This window comes from Melanostigma gelatinosum (assembly GCF_949748355.1).
Source record: "Melanostigma gelatinosum genome assembly, chromosome: 20".
Taxonomy (NCBI): Eukaryota; Metazoa; Chordata; class Actinopteri; order Perciformes; family Zoarcidae; genus Melanostigma; species Melanostigma gelatinosum.
The window spans coordinates 7,273,206-7,295,225 of record NC_136653.1 but is presented as its reverse complement, the minus strand read 5'-3'; the positions used below and the strand labels follow the sequence as shown (position 1 = coordinate 7,295,225).

The following is a 22,020-nucleotide window of genomic DNA, read 5'->3' as shown; positions in this document are numbered from 1 at the left end:
CAGTGGTGTATAGTAACGAAGTAGAAATACATTGTTACTGTAGAAGTAGAAATACTTCGTTACTGTACTTAACGATTGTTTTTTTTTATATCTGTACTTCACTTTACGATCTATATTTCTGTTGACTTTTACTTTTACTTCACTACATTTTGCAAAGAAAACTGATACTTTTACTCCGATACATTTCCCCTGAAACCTTCGTTACTCGCTACAAAATCAAATCTATCTTTAGAAACAAAATGAATCATGAGAGCAGCGTCGGGGACTGTGGTGGAACACAGACTGCAAGCAAGCAGGTTTGGTGAATCAGTGGTCCGAGCTTGCAAGTTAAATCATTGGTTAATCACGTTAATGCACAATTGCAAACAAGTGCTCTCAAATTCTAATAGAATGTAACTTCTTTACATTCTAATAGAATGTAACGTCTTTACATTCTAATAGAATGTAACTTCTTTACATTCTAATAGAATGTAACTTCTTTACATTCTAATAGAATGTAACTTCTTTACATTCTAATAGAATGTAACTTCTTTACATTCTAATAGAATGTAACTTCTTTACATTCTAATACAATGTAACTTCTTTACATTCTAATAGAATGTAACTTCTTTACATTCTAATACAATGTAACTTCTTTACATTCTAATAGAATGTAACTTCTTTACATTCTAATACAATGTAACGTCTTTACATTCTAACACAATGTAACTTCTTTACATTCTAATACAATGTAACTTCTTTACATTCTAATACAATGTAACTTCTTTACATTCTAATACAATGTAACTTCTTTACATTCTAATACAATGTAACTTCTTTACATTCTAATACAATGTAACTTCTTTACATTCTAATACAATGTAACTTCTTTACATTCTAATAGAATTGTCTTTTGAAGATGAACAGGACATTTTTCAGTTTCAAGTAATGACTGTGTTGCTGCTTTAGTATTGATCATGTTTTGATATTTGAGTCATGTTGTGGATGATCAGATGGAGTTATGATGGGAGCAGTCGCCCAATTGCAGATTCAGCTTGAGCAAAACCTTTGCCTGTTGTGTTCAAATCAGGCCCACAGGAGTTTACAAGGCAGGTGTCCTTTCTCTAAACACTGACCTGATGCATCAAGTGGATATTTTTTGCTGAACACAATATTATGCATTGGTCCTCTACATCCTCTAGTCGGAATGAGCAGACTTATAAACGCACTGTTACAACTCCTTCATAGTGTCATATTGCTTTTCGGAGAATTATGATGATAAGGTCATAGTAGATGCAAAAGTATACTTATGTACAATATATTATGTTGAACATTGTTGCTCCTGGATGGATCACAGCCAACCCAATTATTGTCAACACAGCTCATGTCCTTGGTCATGGTGCCACAGCACTTAAAAGAATAAACTTCATAATTCTCAAAATTCTGACCCTTTGCTTTTTTATTAACAGCATTTACTTGTACTTTTACTTTCAATACTTAAGTACATTTAATATCAGAAAATTACTTTTGATACTTAAGTACAATAAATATCAGATACTTTAAGACTTTTACTCAAGTAGTATTCTAATAGGTGACTTTTACTAGAGTCATTTGTCCAGTAAGGTATCTTTACTTTTACTCAAGTATGGCTTTTGGGTACTTTTTACACCACTGATCTCCGTACATAAATTAAGGTAAAGCTATTTGTTGCCTTTTAAAAATGCAAAAGTAACATTACCGCAAGAACAATTCTGAAGTCAACCAAACTAAAGTTCAAGCTCACCCGTCCTACTCTCTGTGTCACCGTCTGAGGGTTGGTGGACTGGGGTGGAGTTGGGTGTGGCGTCTCCATTGATGACATGACCGGGGGCGGGGCTGCCGGAGCTGGAAGGCTCCTGTTCATCCACACCATTGGAGACCGAACAGGAACTTGACCTCGGGCCCAAGTCTGTACCATTCACTCTGCTTTAAGAGAAAACACACAAGGAGTTCAAAATAGTTTGATCACATCTGAATCTGGGTGTGCGCGCACACACACACTTCATTAAACCTTAGGAATTCTATACCTATTTAGTACATACAATAAAATATTTTATTCAGTCATTATTACAAAATCATTACCGTTCCCCTCATTTGCAATCATGACGAGAAATACACAGTTTAAAAAAATCAAAACAGAAGGACAATACTCTGTGAAAACAATCGCACACTAAGTGGTAAAGTGATTCATGGATGAAAAGATACAGGTGTTTAGCACGCCTCTGTGCCAGAGAGGACAGACCGCCTGTGATACAGAATACAATGGCGAGTGTCATAGGGATCTCCGGTAATGGATCTGAGGGCAGAATGATAAACTGAGTCGAGTGTGAGAGTGGAAGCAGCAGTATGTCAGTAGATTAGCTAAGATGAGCTAAGTGTGTGCGGGTGCCAGTGAAGCTGCTGGGCCTGATAATTTCCCTGGTTGTGTTCAAAGAACATGTGCCAACAATTTACTGATGTCATCACTGACATTTGCAACACATCACAGTCTCAGGAGAGTGTTCCCACCTGCTTCAAGGCAGCCACCATCGTCCCTGTACCAAAAAGATTCTGCAGGGTGTCTCAATGACTACCACCCTGTGGCTCTCATCCCCACTCTGATGAAGTGGTTTGACAAAGTGGTTTTACAACACTTATATAAAACAACATCCCAGCCAGCCTGGCTTGTATACAGAGCCAACTGAGCCACAGAGGATGCCGTCTCCACTGCCCTCCACCATCTTGAAAATAACAACACCCACATCAGAATATTGTTGGTTGATTTCAGCTCAGCCTTCTACACCATCTCCCCCATGAAACTGATTGGTAAACTGAGCATTATGGGCTTGAGTACCTCACTCTGTAGCTGGCTATTAGACTTCCTCACAAACAGACCCCAGGCAGTTCAGATCTGCAGCCACACCGCCTGCACTCTTGTGGTGAACATTAGAGCCCCCCAGGGCATGCAGAAGAAACCTACAGTCATCCGCCAGATGAAAATCAACAATCTTGCCGAGTGGTTCTCTGAGACCAAACTACTGCTCAAAGTCAGTAAAACCAAGGAGCCGATTGTTGATTTTAGGAAAAAAAGAGGCTCAGACATACGCCCGTCTACATCAATGGAGCTGAGGTGGAGCAAGTGAACAGTTTTAAGGTCTTGGGAATCAACATCACAAACAACCACCTGACATGGGCATCACACATCCTGATTGGTAACATTACAAACTGGCATGGGATGCAGCCCATGAAAGGAGTGCTCTACCACTCAACATCATTGGTACCCATCTACCGAACATCAGTGATATTGGTGACTAGAGGTGTCTGTGAAGAGCCCAAAAGGCTTTTAAAAAGACAATACCCACCCCAGCCACAGCCTGTTCACCCTGCAGCTGTCTGGCAAGCATTACAGAAGCATCCTCCACACATAATACAGTTTTGTTTGTTTTTTTGCGTGTTTTATTACAAAGCAGAATGGGACTACTAACTGCTTTCCATTGTGCAACCCTGTTGTACAATGATAATACATGAACTTTACCACCCTTGTAACCTTAAAAGGCTTGACTTGAGACATTGGGACTATTGTCTTGTAAGAGCAAGGACGGGACATAATAGGATTGTACAGTGATGTAACGGGGACACAGCATAAAAGAGGCCCTTTTATGAGCTGGAGGAGTTCAGACGGTGCCACAGACGTGCCCACACTAAGACCAATACAAAATATGCCTCAAGTCCAGGCTTTGTCTAGGCAAGAGGTGGGTTCGTAGCCGGCGATAAGGAAAACGGCAGACCAGCAAGCTAGCAACCAAGAAGAAAACGTTAGAAAGGGTCATAAGTATGGACAACTCCGATGAATGTTGATTGTACTTCTCAGCATATCCGCACATTACAAAAGCCCTTACTATACACAATGTCCGGTAAGACGCATAGCACAGTAAGTGATGCCAACTCATTTCCCACCATATCTGCCCCATTAATATCTTCGGTCATTTTCATTATAGAGCCCGGCAGAGGCTGACGACCCTTCCAGCAAAGAGTTATTTGTTCATTTGCATCTATTTATGTATACTATTGTATTTTCATCAATATACTGATGTTTCAATGTATTTAGGTTAACTACTAACTACGTCAAAAAGGCAACTGGACTTTCTGTTTTCGTGTTACAATTGGATGCACAGAGAAAAATGAGGTCCAAAGACAAAACAGACGAGCAATTACTGAAACTATTTAAGTTGGAACACACGCAGTTAAAACCAAATACAACATTGTACTCCTGTATCAGGTCGGAATCAAATGTTTTGACAGGCTATAAGACCTGGCACCTCGGGCTCCACAGGAAAAGTCTCCCTAGTTGACTGTCTGAGGTAAAGTAGAAACACAAGCTGACTAAAATGAAGGGAAAGAAGAAAGCAAAAGCAACTAAGCAAAGCAGAGAACAAACGGAAAAATAAGAGACATTAAGGCAGAGGTAAGGTGGGTAAGGCTTAAAAAAAGAACAAGATTTCAGGAGCAAAAACTAAATAAAAAAGGAGGAAGGAAGGTTGAAAGAGGTGAAGAGAGGCGACAGAGTGAAGGCTGCCAGTTGACAAGCCGAGCGTAACAGTGACTTACGAGCATAAAGGACAACGAGTAAAGAGACAAAGAGGAAACAAGGAGGGCAGAGGGGTCCCCCAGGATTCGTCTCCCAGTTAAATAGATTCCTTAGCTCCGCTTTTATAAGCTGCAAGTCAAGTCACATTTAGGGGAAGAAGTAGGGAGGCAAAGGCCGAGTTCAGGGTGAAACTACACCATATCAACACATGCATCCACAATTCTATCAAAAATTCACACCTTCCCTGTTATTTACTGGAGCTAATCATCTGTTTTACGTTTGAATTTATTAAAAAGTGAATATGCGTACATGCTATTTTAATTGTCTTGCTTTCATGAATGCACGTTTTAAGATTTCATTATTTAGGTAACAACGACGAGGGAAAATGTCTCGTCGCCACAAATCTATCTGGCCAAGTACTCGTATATCTTTGGGTGCTCCAAGGGAGGGGAATCACTACCAAGTGTTCAATAGACCTCTGCTTGTGTCTTGCAGCCCTCTCAGGAACTGCAATGCAGAGAGGAGCCAGGCAGCCACAACCTACCAACCCCCCCCACCAACCTCCCGTCTGTTGCGATAAGCAGACGTGCTTCTTTAGTGGCTTTTCCAAAAAAACATTTAGCCTCACTGAAGGGTACTTTTGCTGTGTGACAAATAATAAAGACTGAGAGGGGCAGCACTCGCACTTGAAGCAGGAGAAGGGCAAAGTCAAGGTTGAGAAAACGCTAAACAGACAGACAAGACAGACCAAATACGCCTACATGTGTTCGCCGAGGGCACATTGTGGGGAAACCATGCTAGCACATAACTCTTTGCAGCCTGTTAGCATTCCTTGGTTTCAAGGAGTTGTTCTAAACCAGGCCAACAACCATATAAGGAAAAGTGAAGTAGACAGAATCTTCCTCATGACGCAAAATGCTGGTTCCTAAAGTTAACTTACTTGTTAGCAGCCCTCGAGGAAGAAGATGACGAGTCTCCATTTTCATGGATGGCATCGCCATTCTGTTGGACTTCTAGTGTGGATTGGGGAAAACAATTTTAGCGTACAGATAAGATGTGTTGTACAGATGTGCAAGCGTATATTTGCTAAATTTCTTAAAAGAAGAATTGGTAAGTGCTGGATTGTACAAGGATTAGGCGACAGTGTACCAGTATTTTCCTGTACATGTATCTGTGGCATATTTCTCCCCCTTTGCTTGATTGTTCATCGTCGTTCACCAGTACACGTGATAATTTAAATTGGCAACCCCCAGTTTCACCCACCCCTAACGTATATATACTCAGCTCACTGGTGCCATTTACTGCATTGCCGTTGGTAAGCGGTGCCAGTTCTTCCTGGCCAGAGACAGTCAGGCCATCTAGGAAGACAGTCAGCTCCCCTGCGGGAACCAGAGCTCCCTTCTGCTCCACGCTCAGTTTCAGCACCTCCTTCACATTCTCCACTGTAGAGGCAAAACAGGGGCCGTGTGGGAGGAGGCGTTACAATAGCGCCTCATCAAGAAGAGCATAAAGCAAGCCAATTTCAGAATAAATAGTACTTTATGCATCTACCGTTCTCTGGAACTGTAGTAACTGTGCCACAGCTTTGTTAAATAAGGAACACACCCCACCCCGGACCTCGTATTATAATATGGTTCTGTATTTTAAAATCATACATTTCCTGTCATGCTGCTCCAAGGCTTGAATGAGGTCCAGCGTGGCTTTGCCCATCAGAGCATCTGCCTTCAGGGTGTTGTGACTCCATACTTTGAAATCCACCTGTGTGTGCGGTGTTACATTCCTAAAAAAGGTCAGGGAGACACAAACAAACGCATAACACAAGTAATTATTATAACAGTTAACATAAAGCACACCGATTTACGTCATCGCAAAAAGGACAGTCAAATGATATGTGATTGGCGCCAGTGTGCGCCATCAGCAGTATCTTTAATTTACAGGATGGATTCGATAGCACAAAGGGTATGTTTGGGACAAGTTAAAACATTTTAATGTGGAGAGCAAAGAGGCAGACATGGTGATATATGTCCATTTAACACATAAAATCCCCATTCACAACCTCAGCATCTACTTTCAGTATCGGCTCCTCCTCAGAAAAGAGAAACGACAACAACAAATAAAACTATTATTTAGATGCTCCTCATTCTGATCCTCCTCAAAATCCTTGCTGCAGGCTTAGCGACTGATGTACTCGGCTCACATAACGCTGCTTCGCCTGTGTTTTCGGTGCTTATACAAAATGAACACTACACAACAGCACAGTCATTGTATTCACGGTTCAGCACATCAGCCTAAAGATAAATATCTAGGATCATAGCCAGGATGCCATATGCAGGATTCATAACACACGGACAGCACCGCTCTTGTCTTCTTCGCAATAATTACCCAATCAAGACAATTAGTGTTTGCAATGACATGTCTCTGGCATTTAGCTGGGCTGTTCTGAAGCCAGAGCTGTACACATCTCAAATGAGACAAAACCCCCCTGTGTTGTCATACAGCATGCATTTCCATTGCCCTTGTTGGAATAATTATCAGATGAACCAACAACCGCATGTCTGTTACGTAAGGTATACACTGTCAGACACATGGACCTCGAAGTTGTGCCCCAAAGCCAAGGGCAGAACTGTTGCTCAATCTTTCTCTCACGACTGCTTTTTATACGAGCATGTTGAAGGGACTCCCCTCATTAGAAGACAGATGTCTATTCTCATCTCAGAAATCTTCAAAGTCTGTCTGTCATTTCATCTTCTCTATATAATAAAGTGGATTCATGAGTTGTCCTCCGACTTTATGAAGCACACCGTGTATACCACATGCTGAGATGTACACATAGTACACAGACTGTCAGAGACACATAGGAGGCAAACTTACAGAGTGAGCCTCTCATCCCATTTAGGACTGGAGGAGCTGTGAGACTTTGTCGTGCGCCGCGACTCCCCCTCCGCTGTCACCTCCACATAAATGGCAGTCCCAAACAGGCTTTTCTTCCTCTTGATTTTGGCACAGGAAACTGGTGAGTACATGAACAGATTGATGAGGCGAGTGAGGTTTTTTCCCCCCCTTTAACATTTCACATTTTCAGCATAACGTTGACACTGTTATTCTGATATTCAGTCTGAGCTCTTTGAGGGACGGGGTCCAGACCCTGAGGCCACCCTGCTACGCCCCCGTACATTATAGCCTGGTGTGCGTAGACTCACCAATGGCATGGAGCTGTGATGTTCCTCTGTGGTTATGGCTAGACTCGGCTCTAGAAGAGGCCGTGGCCATGTCATACACCACAGTGGGAAACCTTTAAAAGAGGCAAATGAAGCAAACATCAAACACATAAGACATATAGCCAGTAAAAGCCCAAATAAGAAACAGGTGAGCTTAGCAGGGTTCCAACACAAATACAGCGGAGACGTCGTAGAAGCTGCTTCTGCATATTCTGAACATTTTGTTGAGGTCTGTGGTCAAAGTTATACCAGCTTTTAGCTGTTAAAGCGTCCCAACATTTTGTGTAATATTACTTTATTTACCTACTGTAATGTTGTCATTTTTCCCATGTTGTAATTCTGCATGTACATAATGCTGGAAACACAATTTATACTCACAATTGGTGTGCGCTGCTATACCCTCTGGTTCAGCCCACTCTGTGTCCCATGGTTCCTCTGAAACAGAAAAGAGCTCGTTTTTAGGACAATGAGCACAGCAGGTGTAAACTGCAGCAGTTCAAAGTGTGACCTCTGAGTATACATCTCGTAACATAGAGCATAACTGTTGTGTTCCCCAGCGTAGAGGAATAATTGGGACGTTCTGTGAAAAGCCCCGGTTGCTTTGCTTGTTTTCACTGTCACACTACAATAATAAAAGTCTTTAGATCTGCTGGTACATTCTAGAGTAGCACAATTGCAATTTGCACTCATAACAACTGACCATCATTCACATCTACAACTGTAGGATTCTTGTTTCAGCAGTGGTCAACCACAAAACGACTTCTCCGCTCACAGCAATAAACCGACTTCTTCCACATTTGCTGTAGTTACATTCTGCTGTGTAACTAACTACTGTCTTTTGAAAAGGTAAACTACACTTGTGAGCACTAGTTTCAGTCACTATGCACCATGTGTTGAGACATGTACTTCAATCTGTAAATGTGGTGGCAGTTTTACATGTCGATTTGAAGTTTACGTCTCTGTAAAAGTCTCGGTGTCCATCTGGATGACATCAAACAGGAAATGAACGCCGTCATATTAACACATTGCAAGAAATACAGGGCTCCAGATCAACTTTTCCACAGGAAGCACTGGTGCCACTAACTTTCTCAGTTGATCACACCAGCGCATGATTTTGTCGCACACTTTTTTTTTTTTGAACAGCATGGTATTGATCAATGACCTTGCATGCTGATGAATAGATGTCTTCATTTGCATTCCGTGCCTGTACTTTCATCATCAGAAGTTCTACGTACGTTGCTACATACACGTGCATTACGTGCTGTGCATCGCTACGTACATGCGTGTGGCGTTAAAGTGTCCGGAATTAATTATAACCTACGTTTTAGGGACCTACTACGTCATTTTCTCTAGAATGTCTGAATTGTCATTTTTGTGGAATGAATTTAAGATAACTTACTTTACTTTCCCACAATGCAATGTAATAAATGAATATCTCATGCTGACTACAATATTAAAACTATACCACAATGCAATGCCTGTCACCTAGTGACAGTAGTAGTAGACTAGAGGAAAACAATGTATTATTAGTGTCTGACTACACATCCATGTATTTTAAGCGTATAATAACTGTGCAAATTTCAAAATTGTAGAAGATATCTTATAGAGCATCACAAGGGTGAAAATGTCACATCATTGGGCCAATACAAAGTCAGATTTTTGTCCCCTGTAGTGCTAAGCAAATTAAAGCTAAAAACAAATGAATCATCAGATCATCAACAAAGTCCCCCTAAATGTTGACTGTCATCCATGTTAACAATGACGGTATGGATATAATGATTAAACTACGTTATACTATACTTTTATCATACAGCAAAATCTTGCTTTAACATTAGGATCAAACTACATAATGCATGTTGTGATTTATAAAATGTGTAATCAGTAAATTAAGCCTTCGATATAATTCTAATAGATCTCAAGACAGACTCAAATCAACCCTGAATGTGTCTTTCTTGTGGAATTGTCGAACTCCTTTAGTCAGCAGTGACGCAACATTACCCTGATCACCACGTTCAGGCGTGCTAGCCTTCTCCACGGCAACCAGGAGAACAAATCAAGACAACAAGATGAACACAACATGCCCATTATAGGTCCACGCTCCAGACGTCACCACGTGCATGCTTCCTGATCTTGTACCACGGTTCTAATTCGGACCAAGTGCTTTTTGATATGATTACATTATCACATTATTGGCTGGTTGATCACCCAATATAGACCACAATTTGGAGCAGGCAGATTTTAAGCAGCTTAAGAGGGACTCAATTAAAAAGTCAAGGTCAGTCCGTGTGCAGGCTAAAGGGCAGATAGAGACAAAAAGAATTAGCAGCACGGTGCCAAGTAAAGATTAGTCTGCTCTAGGGTTGTCACGATACCAAAATTATGACTTCGATACGATACCTGCCATAAGTATCACGATACCTGATACTGACGATACAATACCAGAATTCAATACAATACCACAAATACGATATGATACTGGTATATTTATCTATAACAGCAATAAATAAAACATCTGTACGGTTCCCTTTTTTTACCAGCTTGTTCCTGCCCAGCTTTTTGAACACTGAACAAATGGCATTAATATTAGTATTAGCATACAGCAAGATATTAATGAAAACTACATGGTGCCATGATTGCTGCTGACTCTGCTGGCATCTGTCTGACTGTCTGTGGGAGTGGGTGGGTAAACAATGCTTCATTTATTTGCAGTGAGTTTGATATTTTCACTTCATATTTTATCTTAATTCATGGAATAATTATTTTTCCTTAACTAAAAATAAAAAGAATTAGCTCAAGATCCACCCTCAGGCTCCACCAGCATGTAGCCATTTTGCATCAATTGTGTTTCATTTAGTACACTTCTGTGTGCATTGTGACCTCATGATCATAGAGGCTTGTTGTCAAACTAGGCTGAGGCTACTCGTGTTAGCTGTATATAGGTGAGCTTGGGGGTGTTCATGTTTATAATCACATTTGCTTACCCGTCGTTCTTTGAGCTCTTTGAAAAGTTCGGGGTGTCTGTCGTTAAGGTGCTTTGCCATGTTAGACGTGTTGCCTCACTTGGTCTGAAACACGTTTTTGCAGACGGGTCTCTGTATGTCAGTGGGCTTTCCTTCACTGTCTGCAATATAGCCAAAGTACTTCCAGATGATACTTTTGGCATCTTGTTTTTCCAACAAGCCGAGGACGGTCGGCAAAAAGCTCCTGCATGTCTCCCCTGTGATCACTCTCTGCGAGTGCGCGTGCTGCCTGTTGCTGTGAGCGCGCTGTGCAGCCCCGCCCCCTTGCATGCCTGCAGGCAGCATGACAGGGAGCGTAGCAGCGAGTGCGCTCTGATCGCGCGCTATTTTAATAAAGTATCGACCCTAAAAATATGCAAAATCATGTCGTTTTTAACGTACAGGTACCGCGGTACCTTTTTAGTATCGATACACCGTGCAACCCTAGTCTGCTATCTTACTACTGTCAAAGATTTATACCAAGTGAGTTCACTGGTGATCTGCAGGTTAATCAGCGGTCATCTGCCATCCCTCAGGGGTTTTTAACAAATGAATAATCAAAAACACTTATTAGGCAAGAAACAGACTGGCCCCAAATCCCCTGCTACTGCATATGGACAAACTGCCACACCATAAGGCATATTTGATTTTTTTCATTCATGAAACAATTAAAATGACTCATCCTTTGTCAAAACAATTGCTAATTAATGTGCCGATAACCAACTAATAAATAGATTGATTGACTTATTTCAGCTCTATTCTCTACCGCTGCTCTTAGCTGTTGAATTTAAATGGATGGCACACTAATCCTGTACCTGAGATGAACAAAACCAAACAAAAAGTTTAGTTGGGTGGAGTTTGAGAAGATGTGGGTGAAACTCTAACTATGTATTGGGCAGTTCGCCGCAGGTTTGAGACTAAGGTGGATAAAACATGACAATTAACGATAGTATTTGTAGTGATTTGATAACAGCTATTAAATAAAACAAGTTGTGTTGTGGCAAATATGAATTGACTTGGGGCATGAAGATTTCTGACCCATTTACCCGACGGAGCAAGTTTAAAAAACAACATTAATGATGAAACCTGGTCCGGTTTAATGTGAGACGCCAGGAGACAACAAACAAATATGAAGACGGGAGCTTTGCATTTCAAATATTAAAAGATGTTTGGCTTACATGAGTGATCATCATGAAAATCACAGATTTTACAAGGAGTATATTCGAATTCAGGCATGTTCCTAACCTTGAGAATATGGGGGTAAAAATAAAGAGCCTTCAAAACTTTGTACCAAGACTGGTATTACGGTTCTCTAATTTCACACAGATAACAACTTACACACAAACATGGACCCTCAGGCCCACATCTCTCACAAAGTTGCCTGCACTGGAATACATCTGTGTAGAGTAGACCATGATGTCAGGGGGGATGTTTGCTTTCATGAACAGGACTGAAGTACCCCCTTCAAGCACACTCAGCTCAACAAACTGGGCAAAAAAACAAGTCATAACCTCAGTAACAGAAAACAATACTTAGCCATAACACAGTCTAGTCTTGCTTTGTTGTCCTATTTTTCTATTTAACTCAAAATGAAAACAAACTTTATCCATGAAGTACATTTAGAATTTATTTTTTAATAACAAGAGAAGCTGAATTTACTGTGGTAGTTTACTGACCACAGGACACCCCAAATTCTTAATGTTGCATTGTCTATCTTAAGTAATGAGACAGCTATTGCGCTTGCAATTTCCCTACATACAGTGAACGCTGTTTAAACACTAAGTGAATATAAATCTTTAACCTAGTTCTGCTTTATCTCAACATCAATCGGGAGCTGTTAAATTCTTCATGTCGGCATGACACACTAGCTTCATACAGTGACTGCAGTCTACAACTCCTACTTGCCCCACAGCTGTTTTTTTGCTTTTCAAAGGTCAATGTGTGAGTGTGACAGAGAGAAAGAGAGAAAGCAAGAGACAGCACAAACAAGTATATTCCAGAGCCAGCAAAAGTTGCTTCTCAAGTGACAGCATTCTGTGAGTAATTCCCTCCTATTGTATAATTATACAGTATGTGACAACCTGAGCAGTCAAACCACTGTTCATAGTCAAAAGACAGCAGGACACTCACTAACGGTTCTGAAATACAATAGCCAAGACTGTATAGAAAACCTTCATCAGCCACTGAAACAAATAAAAGTCATGCTTGACCATTTCTCTTTGAGACAGAGCCTATACACAAATAGAGAATGGAAGACCATTGGGCCTAAATGTCATTGATAGGGATTCCCATCAGGTATTAGCTGGGCCCAAGTTCATATCCTATGACATATTGTGCTCAAAATGCTGTGTCTTTGCCAATCATGGACTGTTTTGAGTGAGTTACTTGTTTAGTAATATTTAAAAGGAGCGCCACTGATATATTTAAACAGTGTTGTATTAAACAGCAGCATGCCTTATGTCAGGCCTACGTTTAGTCAGGTATTGTGCATAATCAAAGAAACACCTGGTAGACAACAAATGGTAACACATTTAAAAGTTATGAGGTAACCATTGTTGTTTTCTTTTTAGATAACAAAGTTTAGTAAACAATACTGTGGAGATTGGATAATAAATCAGCAGATTGCTATCACTTTCAAACTACATTTAAATCATTAAGTTAAGCTAACAAAGCCTTGTTGTTTCAAACACTGATCATCACACACAAACTCTGATATGGTTAACTTCTGATAATCTACTAACATGCTAACGCTAAGTATGAGTGATTTAACAGATACCTAATGGTCTTTGGACAGTAATCTATTACATCGGAGACAATGTTTGGTAATCTTATGTTTGCCCCAGACATTTCCCATAGCGTTAACAGTATCTGTCAGTTAAGGATGGTTAACGACGTGTAGCCATTTCGTAGCCACTAGCAGTAGTCTGCAACGAAAGCTAAAGTCAGCTAGCCAGCTATCAATAAGCTAACCAGCTAGCCACTGAAAAATATCCCTGTTTTAGTGTTATTTGTTTGAGTTACAAGCTTACCGATAGCTGACTATCCCTCTAATTAACGTTGCGATATCTAATAGGCTTGCCAGGTGGATATATCCGCACATAATCTAAATATGCAGTGTTTATTTAATCTTTAGCTGGGCAACCTACAGTAAAGCAGACACTGCTACTTTAGCATGCTAACGTTACAAACTTAGCTATTATCCAATTGCTGCCCGCTAGCTGGCTTGCTAACGAATTTAGCGTTACTTAGCCGCTTTGCTAGTTGTCCGCCATCATTGAGCTAACGTTGGTCTAACACTTTGGTTGGATGTGGAAGACAGACTTTAAAATAATTAAATTTTGACATTACAATCAATTCGTTCGTAGTGGGTTAAAGTTACACAAGCAGCTGGCTTTTACCTCGTCCGTTGTTCCGCTCCTTTCCTACTCTCTGCGTCTATGCGGTCCTTACGTTACGGTTGTCAGTAAAATGCCCAACCGTATAGGCCCCAGTCTACTACGGTTGTCTTGCCATCTCTGTGCAGAAGCCTCTGAGCAGCAAAACACCCGGTCGACAGGCGCGCCACCCCAAATATTGCTGTGTAATAACACGGGACACGAGAGTTGGCCCTCTGAGTCAACACTGTGGATATATGTATAATGTTGTTACAGTCATCGACAGTTAGACCAGACCGTATGTTACATTACTTTACCTTCTAAAAGCGTGATTTAAATATTCATATTTGTGTCTTGGTTTTTACAGTACACAAACTAAGACACTATCTTGATTACTTGCCAAATTGAAGGCGAGCACATCATTCCTATATGTTATATGTATTCCAAATAGATTTTAAAAATATATATTTGTATTTTTCATTAAATTCGCATATTGCGCACATTTCTATTTTTAGCTACTTCTGCAGCAATGTTGCTCACCTTAGTATCTTGTCGTACAGAAAGACCTATTTAATTTCACTTGTATGTTTGTATACAGTATACGTCAAATACCATATACAGTATACGTCAAATACCATACTGTATGTGGTTCCCATACAGTTTGGGTGTCAGGAACCAAAGGGGTCACAATAAAAATCAGAGGGTTCACAGGATGATACATTAAAGAGAACAAACGTTTCTGTTACCCAAAAAGTGTTTATTTGTCTGACTTTTTCAATTTTTTTAATTGTCAAACACTGAGTACTTTCACCACTTCTGGCTGTAAAAATAATTTCAGTCAACCCATCTGAGAAGATGATCACCAGTAGTGAGGGGTCAAAAGGAAAATATTGATACATTTTATGGGGTCACAAGATCAGAATCAGAATCAGAATCAGCTTTATTGGCCATGTGTGCTTACGCATACATGGAATTTGTCTCCGGTTTCCACTCCGCTCTCAATGTACAAACACAATGTACAAACACAAATTTACAACAAACAAGAAAAATATATGTATAAAGAATCAAAAAGGGCAGCAAAAAAAGTAGAATGGATGTAGGTATAAACATTTAGCTATAATACAAGTATACATATATATCCAAGAGAAGAAAAAGTGTGTGTATATACATATATACATGTGAACATCAACCTATAGACAATGGCATGAGTTGTTAGTGGTGGTAATAGTGTAGTATAACCTATTTATTGTTCATGAGAGCGATGGCCAGTGGAAAGAAGCTGTTCCTGTGTCTGGTGGTCTTGGCGTACAGAGCCCTGTAGCGCCTACCAGAGGGGAGGAGTTGGAACAGCTTGTGTCCAGGGTGTGAAGGGTCTGCAGTGATCTTTCCAGCCCGTTTCCTGACTCTGGAGGTGTACAAGTCCAGGATGGAGGGCAGGCAGGAACCAATGATCCTCTCCGCAGACCTGACAATCCGTTGCAGTCTGTTTCTGTCCTGCTTGGTGGCCGATCCAAACCACACAGTGATGGAAGAACAGAGAACAGACTGGATGATGGCTGAGTAGAAAAGAATCAGCAGTTCCTGAGGCAGGTTGAACTTCCTGAGCTGGCGCAGAAAGTACAACCTCTGCTGGGCCTTTTTCCTGATGGTGTTGATGTTGGGAGCCCACTTCAGGTCCCGGGAGATTGTGGATCCCAGAAACTTGAAGGTCTCCACAGCAGACACAGTGTTGTTGAGTATGGTGAGGGGGGGCAGTGTTGGGGGGCTCCTCCTGAAGTCCACTGTCATCTCCACAGTCTTGAGCTTGTTCAGCTCCAGGTTGTTCTGACCACACCAGAGGACCAGCCGTTCAGCCTCCCGTCTGTACGCAGACTCATCACCGTCCCTGATGAGGCCGATGGTATATCAACAACATGTTGCTTTATATCGCTGTTAGTTTTGACCAAGTGGATTATTTAACTTTTATCTTCAAATGTGTTTGTCTGTAAATATGCAGAAGTACTTATTGTCGTTCTGGCACTGCATTTATTAAAGGGGTGCTACACACAGAGACGTTTTTTGCACTTCTGGTCACTGCTGGTGTAATTTGAGGCAAAGCTGCTCTTTTTGGGTGCTCCAGAGGACGCTGTCGTGGTCTGGCATACTGTATGGCATATTCATCATTCTAATCACATTCCACTGAGTGTAAATGCATCCAGGAATTTCTTTCACGATTTATATAGCAATATAGATTCATTGTCTGTGAATCAAAGGACATGAGTATGCAGCATTAGCAGGGGTAACAACTGGAAATCAAGTATTAGCAAACCAATAGAATAATAGTTATTATAGAAACCATTGCTTTCGGCTGAGCTAAGTGTGCTGTTAATTTACTTTCAAGGCAGCAGACAGTAGACTATTTCATAAATTCCTGTTTTCAGATGGAATTTTGGTCTTTGACAAAACAAAATTTCCATTCTCCATACCACTTTTCATCTAACCTCTACAACTGCACAACTGATGTCCACTCTCGACAGATATATTTTGACTTCCTATATTCTAGCCCGAATCCATTTGAAATTGATTTTTAATCACAGTGTTTTAGCTCAGTGTCTTAGATTTGCACGTGTGGATTTTTTTTTGCACTTCAATTATTAACTCTGCTCTAATATTCTGATATTACAAACACTGACAAGATGTTGAAAACGAAGAGGCAGGTCAACCAAGATATACCAGCAATGTCCTGAGCCTTCAGCATCTCAGGGTTAATCTCATCCGCATCTGGTGCCTCGCCGCTGAGGAGCTTCTTAGCTACCTCAGAGACCTCTGCCATGGATACAGGTGAGGCTTCCCCCAAGTCTTTCACCTCTGCCTCCTCCATAGAGGGTTCAGGAGTTCTTCAAAGCGGTCTTCCACCGCTGGAGAATATCCTCAGTCAGGGTCAGCAGTTCTCCTCCCCTGCTGAACACGGCATCAAAAACCTTATTTCCTGCATTCTGGTGAATTCATGGTGGAGTTATCTTTATTGATATAAAAGAAAACACAAATATCAGGTTGCCTTGGCTAACTTCCTCGGGCTTGAATCCCTTGTGTCAAGAGTTTTTTCCTTTGCTGCATGTCATCCTGTCTCGCTCTCCTCTGCCTTTCCTGTCTCTCTCCAAGCTGTCACTGTCAATAAATCAAAAATGAAAAAGAATATCTTTAAAAAAGGAAAGAAAACACAAATATAAGACAGCTGGGGACAATTTAAAAGATAATGTAGTAAGGCACGCAGGCATTCTTTATTGCTTCAATTAAATTATTTATTCTCCCGAAGATCAACTTTGATCATTTAATGTTATCCCTGCTGAATTAACATGCATGTTGGCAGGATTTGTGTGCGTGTGTGTGTGTGTGTGTGTGTGTGTGTGTATACAGACCAGCAGAGGGCGCCAAAGTGCATTGGTAAACACTGAACGCTCAACATGTCTTTCTTAAAATTTGTTCAAAAACTCATATTTACAACTAGCATGTTTCAGATGCAAAAATAATTTATAAGCAAGAATGGAAAATGTATAAACTCAACTCCAACTCATTTAGTGATGAAGACCATGCCAACTCATCTCACTACTTATGGTGGACATATAAACATGACCACCTGTACAATTTAATGCAATCCAACACAATAACCATGCAGTAAAGACTTTGTGGAAGTTATTTTGTTCCGTTTGTCTTTTAGTACAACAAGTCAAGATAACAAGCCAGGTACAAGGAGAGTTAAAAGAGGAGCTGTCATATAGGGTACAACACATACGCAGTCAAATCTGTACCATGAATGTTTTGAGTGTCGGCCCAAAAATAATTTTAAATGTAAGCCAATGCTAAGCATGTGCGTGAGCCTCATACGCCTGGTCTCACACGCAGGTCTCTAAACATGTACATGTCACACATGTATGTGTAACTAAGAGGCCAGAGTGCACAAGAAAGCAAAAGAGCTGGTTTATCAAAAAATAAAATTTCAGAGGGAGGCTCACCCCGGATGCCCCAGAGGTACGGCTTGAACCTGCAATGTTTATGTCATGTTTACTTGTATCACTCTGCTGGTCGGAAATCACTTCCACACCTGAGCATGTAACTTCTGCGTTGGCTTCATTTTGCAGCCCCGGAGATTGACGCTTGGCGTGGTCATTGTTTGGGGAGTTCACAATATGGCAGAGGGCCGGTTCGTGACATTTGATCGTGCTGCAAATGTTGCAAAACTAGAAGAAAAACGAACATCCGAGGGGGAAGAAGAGGGGTCATTTATACAAGACTCTTGTGGAGAGACCTTTTGGGGAGACGAAGGGATTCTGGAACTACTGTCGGTAGGGTGTGACGGCGAAATGGTGAGACAAATTCAAGGAATTGCAAGAGGGCAAATTAAGAACCAGCCACGTCATTGCAGTGCAAGCCATGTCATGTCCCGCCTGATTCTTTAGACATCATCAAGGTCACTGCAGAATAGGAGGCAGCAAGCATTTCTGCTGGACAATAAGGGAGGATATTAACCTGTTGCCTTTGCTTCACAAAGATTGGAACTAAATTTCACTTTTGTTCGGTAACTCTAATCTGAGCATTTTGGAGCCCCCCCCCCTCCCTTTCATTTGAGGATAGACAACATCCTGAGGCACATGTCACGAGGAATCAAACGCAGCTGTGATCTGTACAGATTGAAAAGATTTGTGCTCCATGGAAATGCAGCAAAAGCGCCCTCTTGGATGCTCCTATGGTAGATAAAACATGATAAAGTGCCTTCTAGGGTCTCCTTCCAGAAGGGAAAACGAGATTAAGTGCCCTCCAGAGTGCCCCTCCAATGGAGAAAATGAAATGAAGTGCAGGAATGTGGGCCCTTAATTGGAGAAAATGTGATGCAGTTCCCACTAGAGTGCCCTTCCAGGCCAGAAACCGTGATGCAGTGCCGTAAAGGCTACCCTACAAACTTTATGCTCACTGGTGCCCATACGCACGCTTTGTAGACACCCTATTTTGAAAACCGGACATAGTCACGTTTAATCCTATGGTATCCTTCCGCTTACCTCACCAAGTTCATCATGTCAGCTCATCTGCAGTTTGAATACATTTACCTTAGGATTTCCAGTCATAACAAATTAGTTATCTCGTTATCTCAAGATAACATGGTTGTTTAGAGTGATCTCACAATAAGGATATTTTAAAAGTTTATGGTCTCAATTGCTAGTTCAAAGTCTCCTTCAAGCATGATGTTCATTTATTAAATCATGGTCCCTTTTAGAGTAAAATAGACCATAAGCAGAGTATGATACCAGAGCCGTATACGGCCTCTCTACATCACTCTTCCGAATTCCCAATATGGTAATCTCCATTCATTGCAAAAAAACTGATATGGCGACACGAACCAATAGGTGACGTCACGATGACTACGTCCACTTCTTATACACAGTCTATACACAGTCTATGGTTTGGACTACACTGCAGACAGCAACAGAGGGACAGCTGACTCATATGAACGGGTCCAATAGTCCAATAGTCTGTGGTTGAATGCACATCTGCGCCTATGAATCCTACTGCTTTTCTTGCAGGTCTGCTACGTCTCATGTATGAAATATCTGCGTCGGCACTGTGCCGCCTTTTGTTTTAAAAATAATAAGCTGGTAATGAGTCACATCTCTCGCCGCGTCCATGTGCCGTCCCTCTTCCCCTCCTTGCAGTTCTCTTAGGACCTACTCATAGAACTGCTAAAGAAAACAAAACACCAAGTGTGAGACCACTTTATTGTTAAGTTATTAGCACTTGTGTTTCAGATACCCTACATGTTACAGTTGCTGTGAGGAGGAGAGGGCCATCATTTAAAAGATATATCTCTTGGATGCTGTCACTGTAAACATTTTATTTAGTATATGTTATGCTATATGTAGGCTATTATTTTATCACTTTTTGTTTGTGTAGCGGAGTTGATTTTTTCAGAATCAAAGTCCGAATCTTTATTGGCAAGATATGTGTAGACACACACACAAGTCATTTTGACTCCATTGCTCTCAATGTACAATAACCTAAACAAAGGACAAGAGTAACAAAGCATTGGGCCAAATCCGTACAGCTGACTCACATCACATGATGGGACATAATGTCCAATTACAAATGTGAACATTTTCTGTACTAACCATGTAGGGTACTCTTACAATAAATCAGATACTGTACATATCTATAGATGGATCCCAGCCGTCAATGTTCATATATGTTCCATCCATATACTGTTAATCTGATTTTGGCATTTAATATTTGCAATCTTCCACTCTTTATTGCAACTGCTGCACAGCTAGTTTCCCTTGGGATACATGCAGTTTGGTCTTATCTTATCTTTTGGTCAGTTTCATATCTGTCACAACGTGACATCATAAAGATGAGCCCGACCACCACCCCAGTCCAACCCCACGATACAGACTTATATTCACATAATGTACAGGATTTCACATTTTGGTTCAATTCAACATCACTTCTGACGACGAAGTACGAAAGTAATTTCGTATTCAGACAAATCCATCCGTTTGAATTCCTTTAGTCCCGGTTTAGATTGTATTTAAACTCTAATAACAAGCCATTTTAGCAGTAGGCCTAAGCCATTATAATAATGCTAAATAGCAATTGTTACAATTCAAAATATTCTGTGTATACATTTTGCAGTTCATAATTCATCATACTGTGTAGTAGCCTAGTCCTAATATATTTTTCTATAAAAATATGTACAGTGTTTTTATGTAAACTGTAGGATTGTCTATATAAAAATATACACACACTCAATTGTAAATGAATAGTTTAGTGTAGGTTAGTCTCTATTATTGAGTATCTGCGTTCATCATCTGACTAAAATCGTGCAGTTGTTAGTTACTAGTGAGCTATAAACTGTAGAAACGGCCTGCCGAGTAAAACAGCGCAACCCATGCACTCACCTGCGTCGAGGGGCTGAGGCTTCTGCGGAGCTTTGGCCTTGCCGCCTGACTTGCGGCCGTACTGTCCAGCGCTGACTGCGGTCAAATGCAGAATCCAAAAGCAGAAGCACACGACAGCCAACTTCATCCAGAATGAAACCATCTGCCTCTCCTCGGATGCACCGATGGACCCCCCCCCCCCCCCAAAAAGGGAAAAGAACCGCGTATTGCGTTGCCAGCTACCGCTTGTTATTTATGTAAAGGAAAACACAAAAGTCAGGTGCCAGGTGACAATTCTAACTAAGACTCTCAGGTATTCTGTATTGCTTTTAAATATTGATTCTCCTGTCGATAAACCTTTTAGTACCTTCAAGTCTTTTGGATCTGTTGAAAACAGTGGATTGCACCCACGAGGTCGGGAGTGAGTCACAGCCCAAAGCAAGGGAGTTTAAGTGCTTTATCTCGGGGTCTTGTTCACAAGTGAGGGTAAAATTGAGTGTGAGATGGACAGGCGGTTCTGTGTCAGCAGTGAAGGGAGTGTTGTACTAGACCAGGGATTCCCAAAGTGTGGTGCGCGCACCCCTGGGGGTGCGCGAGCTGCCTCTAGGGCAGGGGTCTCAAACTCATTTTCACTCAGGGCCACATCAGCATCACGGTCGGCCTCAAAGGGCCGGTTGTAAATGTAAGACTGTGTAAATGTAACTACTCTACTAACATTTTGGTAAATAACTGTCTCTGCATTTGATTGTTGTTTATTCAAGTGTAAAAATATTGTACATGTAGCTATATAAATGTAAAAATATATTTAAGCACATTTCTGTTATAACTTAAATCCTTTTAATTTAGGGTTAAGAAACCCACATTACTCTATCAAAGATCAAACTATTAAAGAAAATAGCAAAGACAAATATCAAACACAAGTTATTACAATAACTTTGTTCA

The 22,020-nt window shown here is 40.9% G+C and overlaps 1 protein-coding gene across 1 annotated transcript in view; it reads right to left on the bottom strand.

Annotated features, from left to right (window-relative positions):
* wwp1 (WW domain containing E3 ubiquitin protein ligase 1) overlaps positions 1-14,332 on the bottom strand; it is a 28,866-nt gene extending 14,534 nt beyond the window's left edge. The window contains exons 1-8 of the mRNA XM_079292459.1: positions 14,201-14,332; positions 8,182-8,238; positions 7,786-7,877; positions 7,457-7,595; positions 6,241-6,365; positions 5,875-6,027; positions 5,526-5,598; positions 1,763-1,944 (exon numbers count right to left, since the gene is read on the bottom strand). Of these exons, the coding sequence (XP_079148585.1) occupies positions 1,763-1,944; positions 5,526-5,598; positions 5,875-6,027; positions 6,241-6,365; positions 7,457-7,595; positions 7,786-7,855 (742 nt within the window). The 5' untranslated portion in view covers positions 7,856-7,877; positions 8,182-8,238; positions 14,201-14,332. The remainder of the gene's footprint in view (positions 1-1,762; positions 1,945-5,525; positions 5,599-5,874; positions 6,028-6,240; positions 6,366-7,456; positions 7,596-7,785; positions 7,878-8,181; positions 8,239-14,200) is intronic.
* Positions 14,333-22,020: the final 7,688 nt, after the last annotated feature.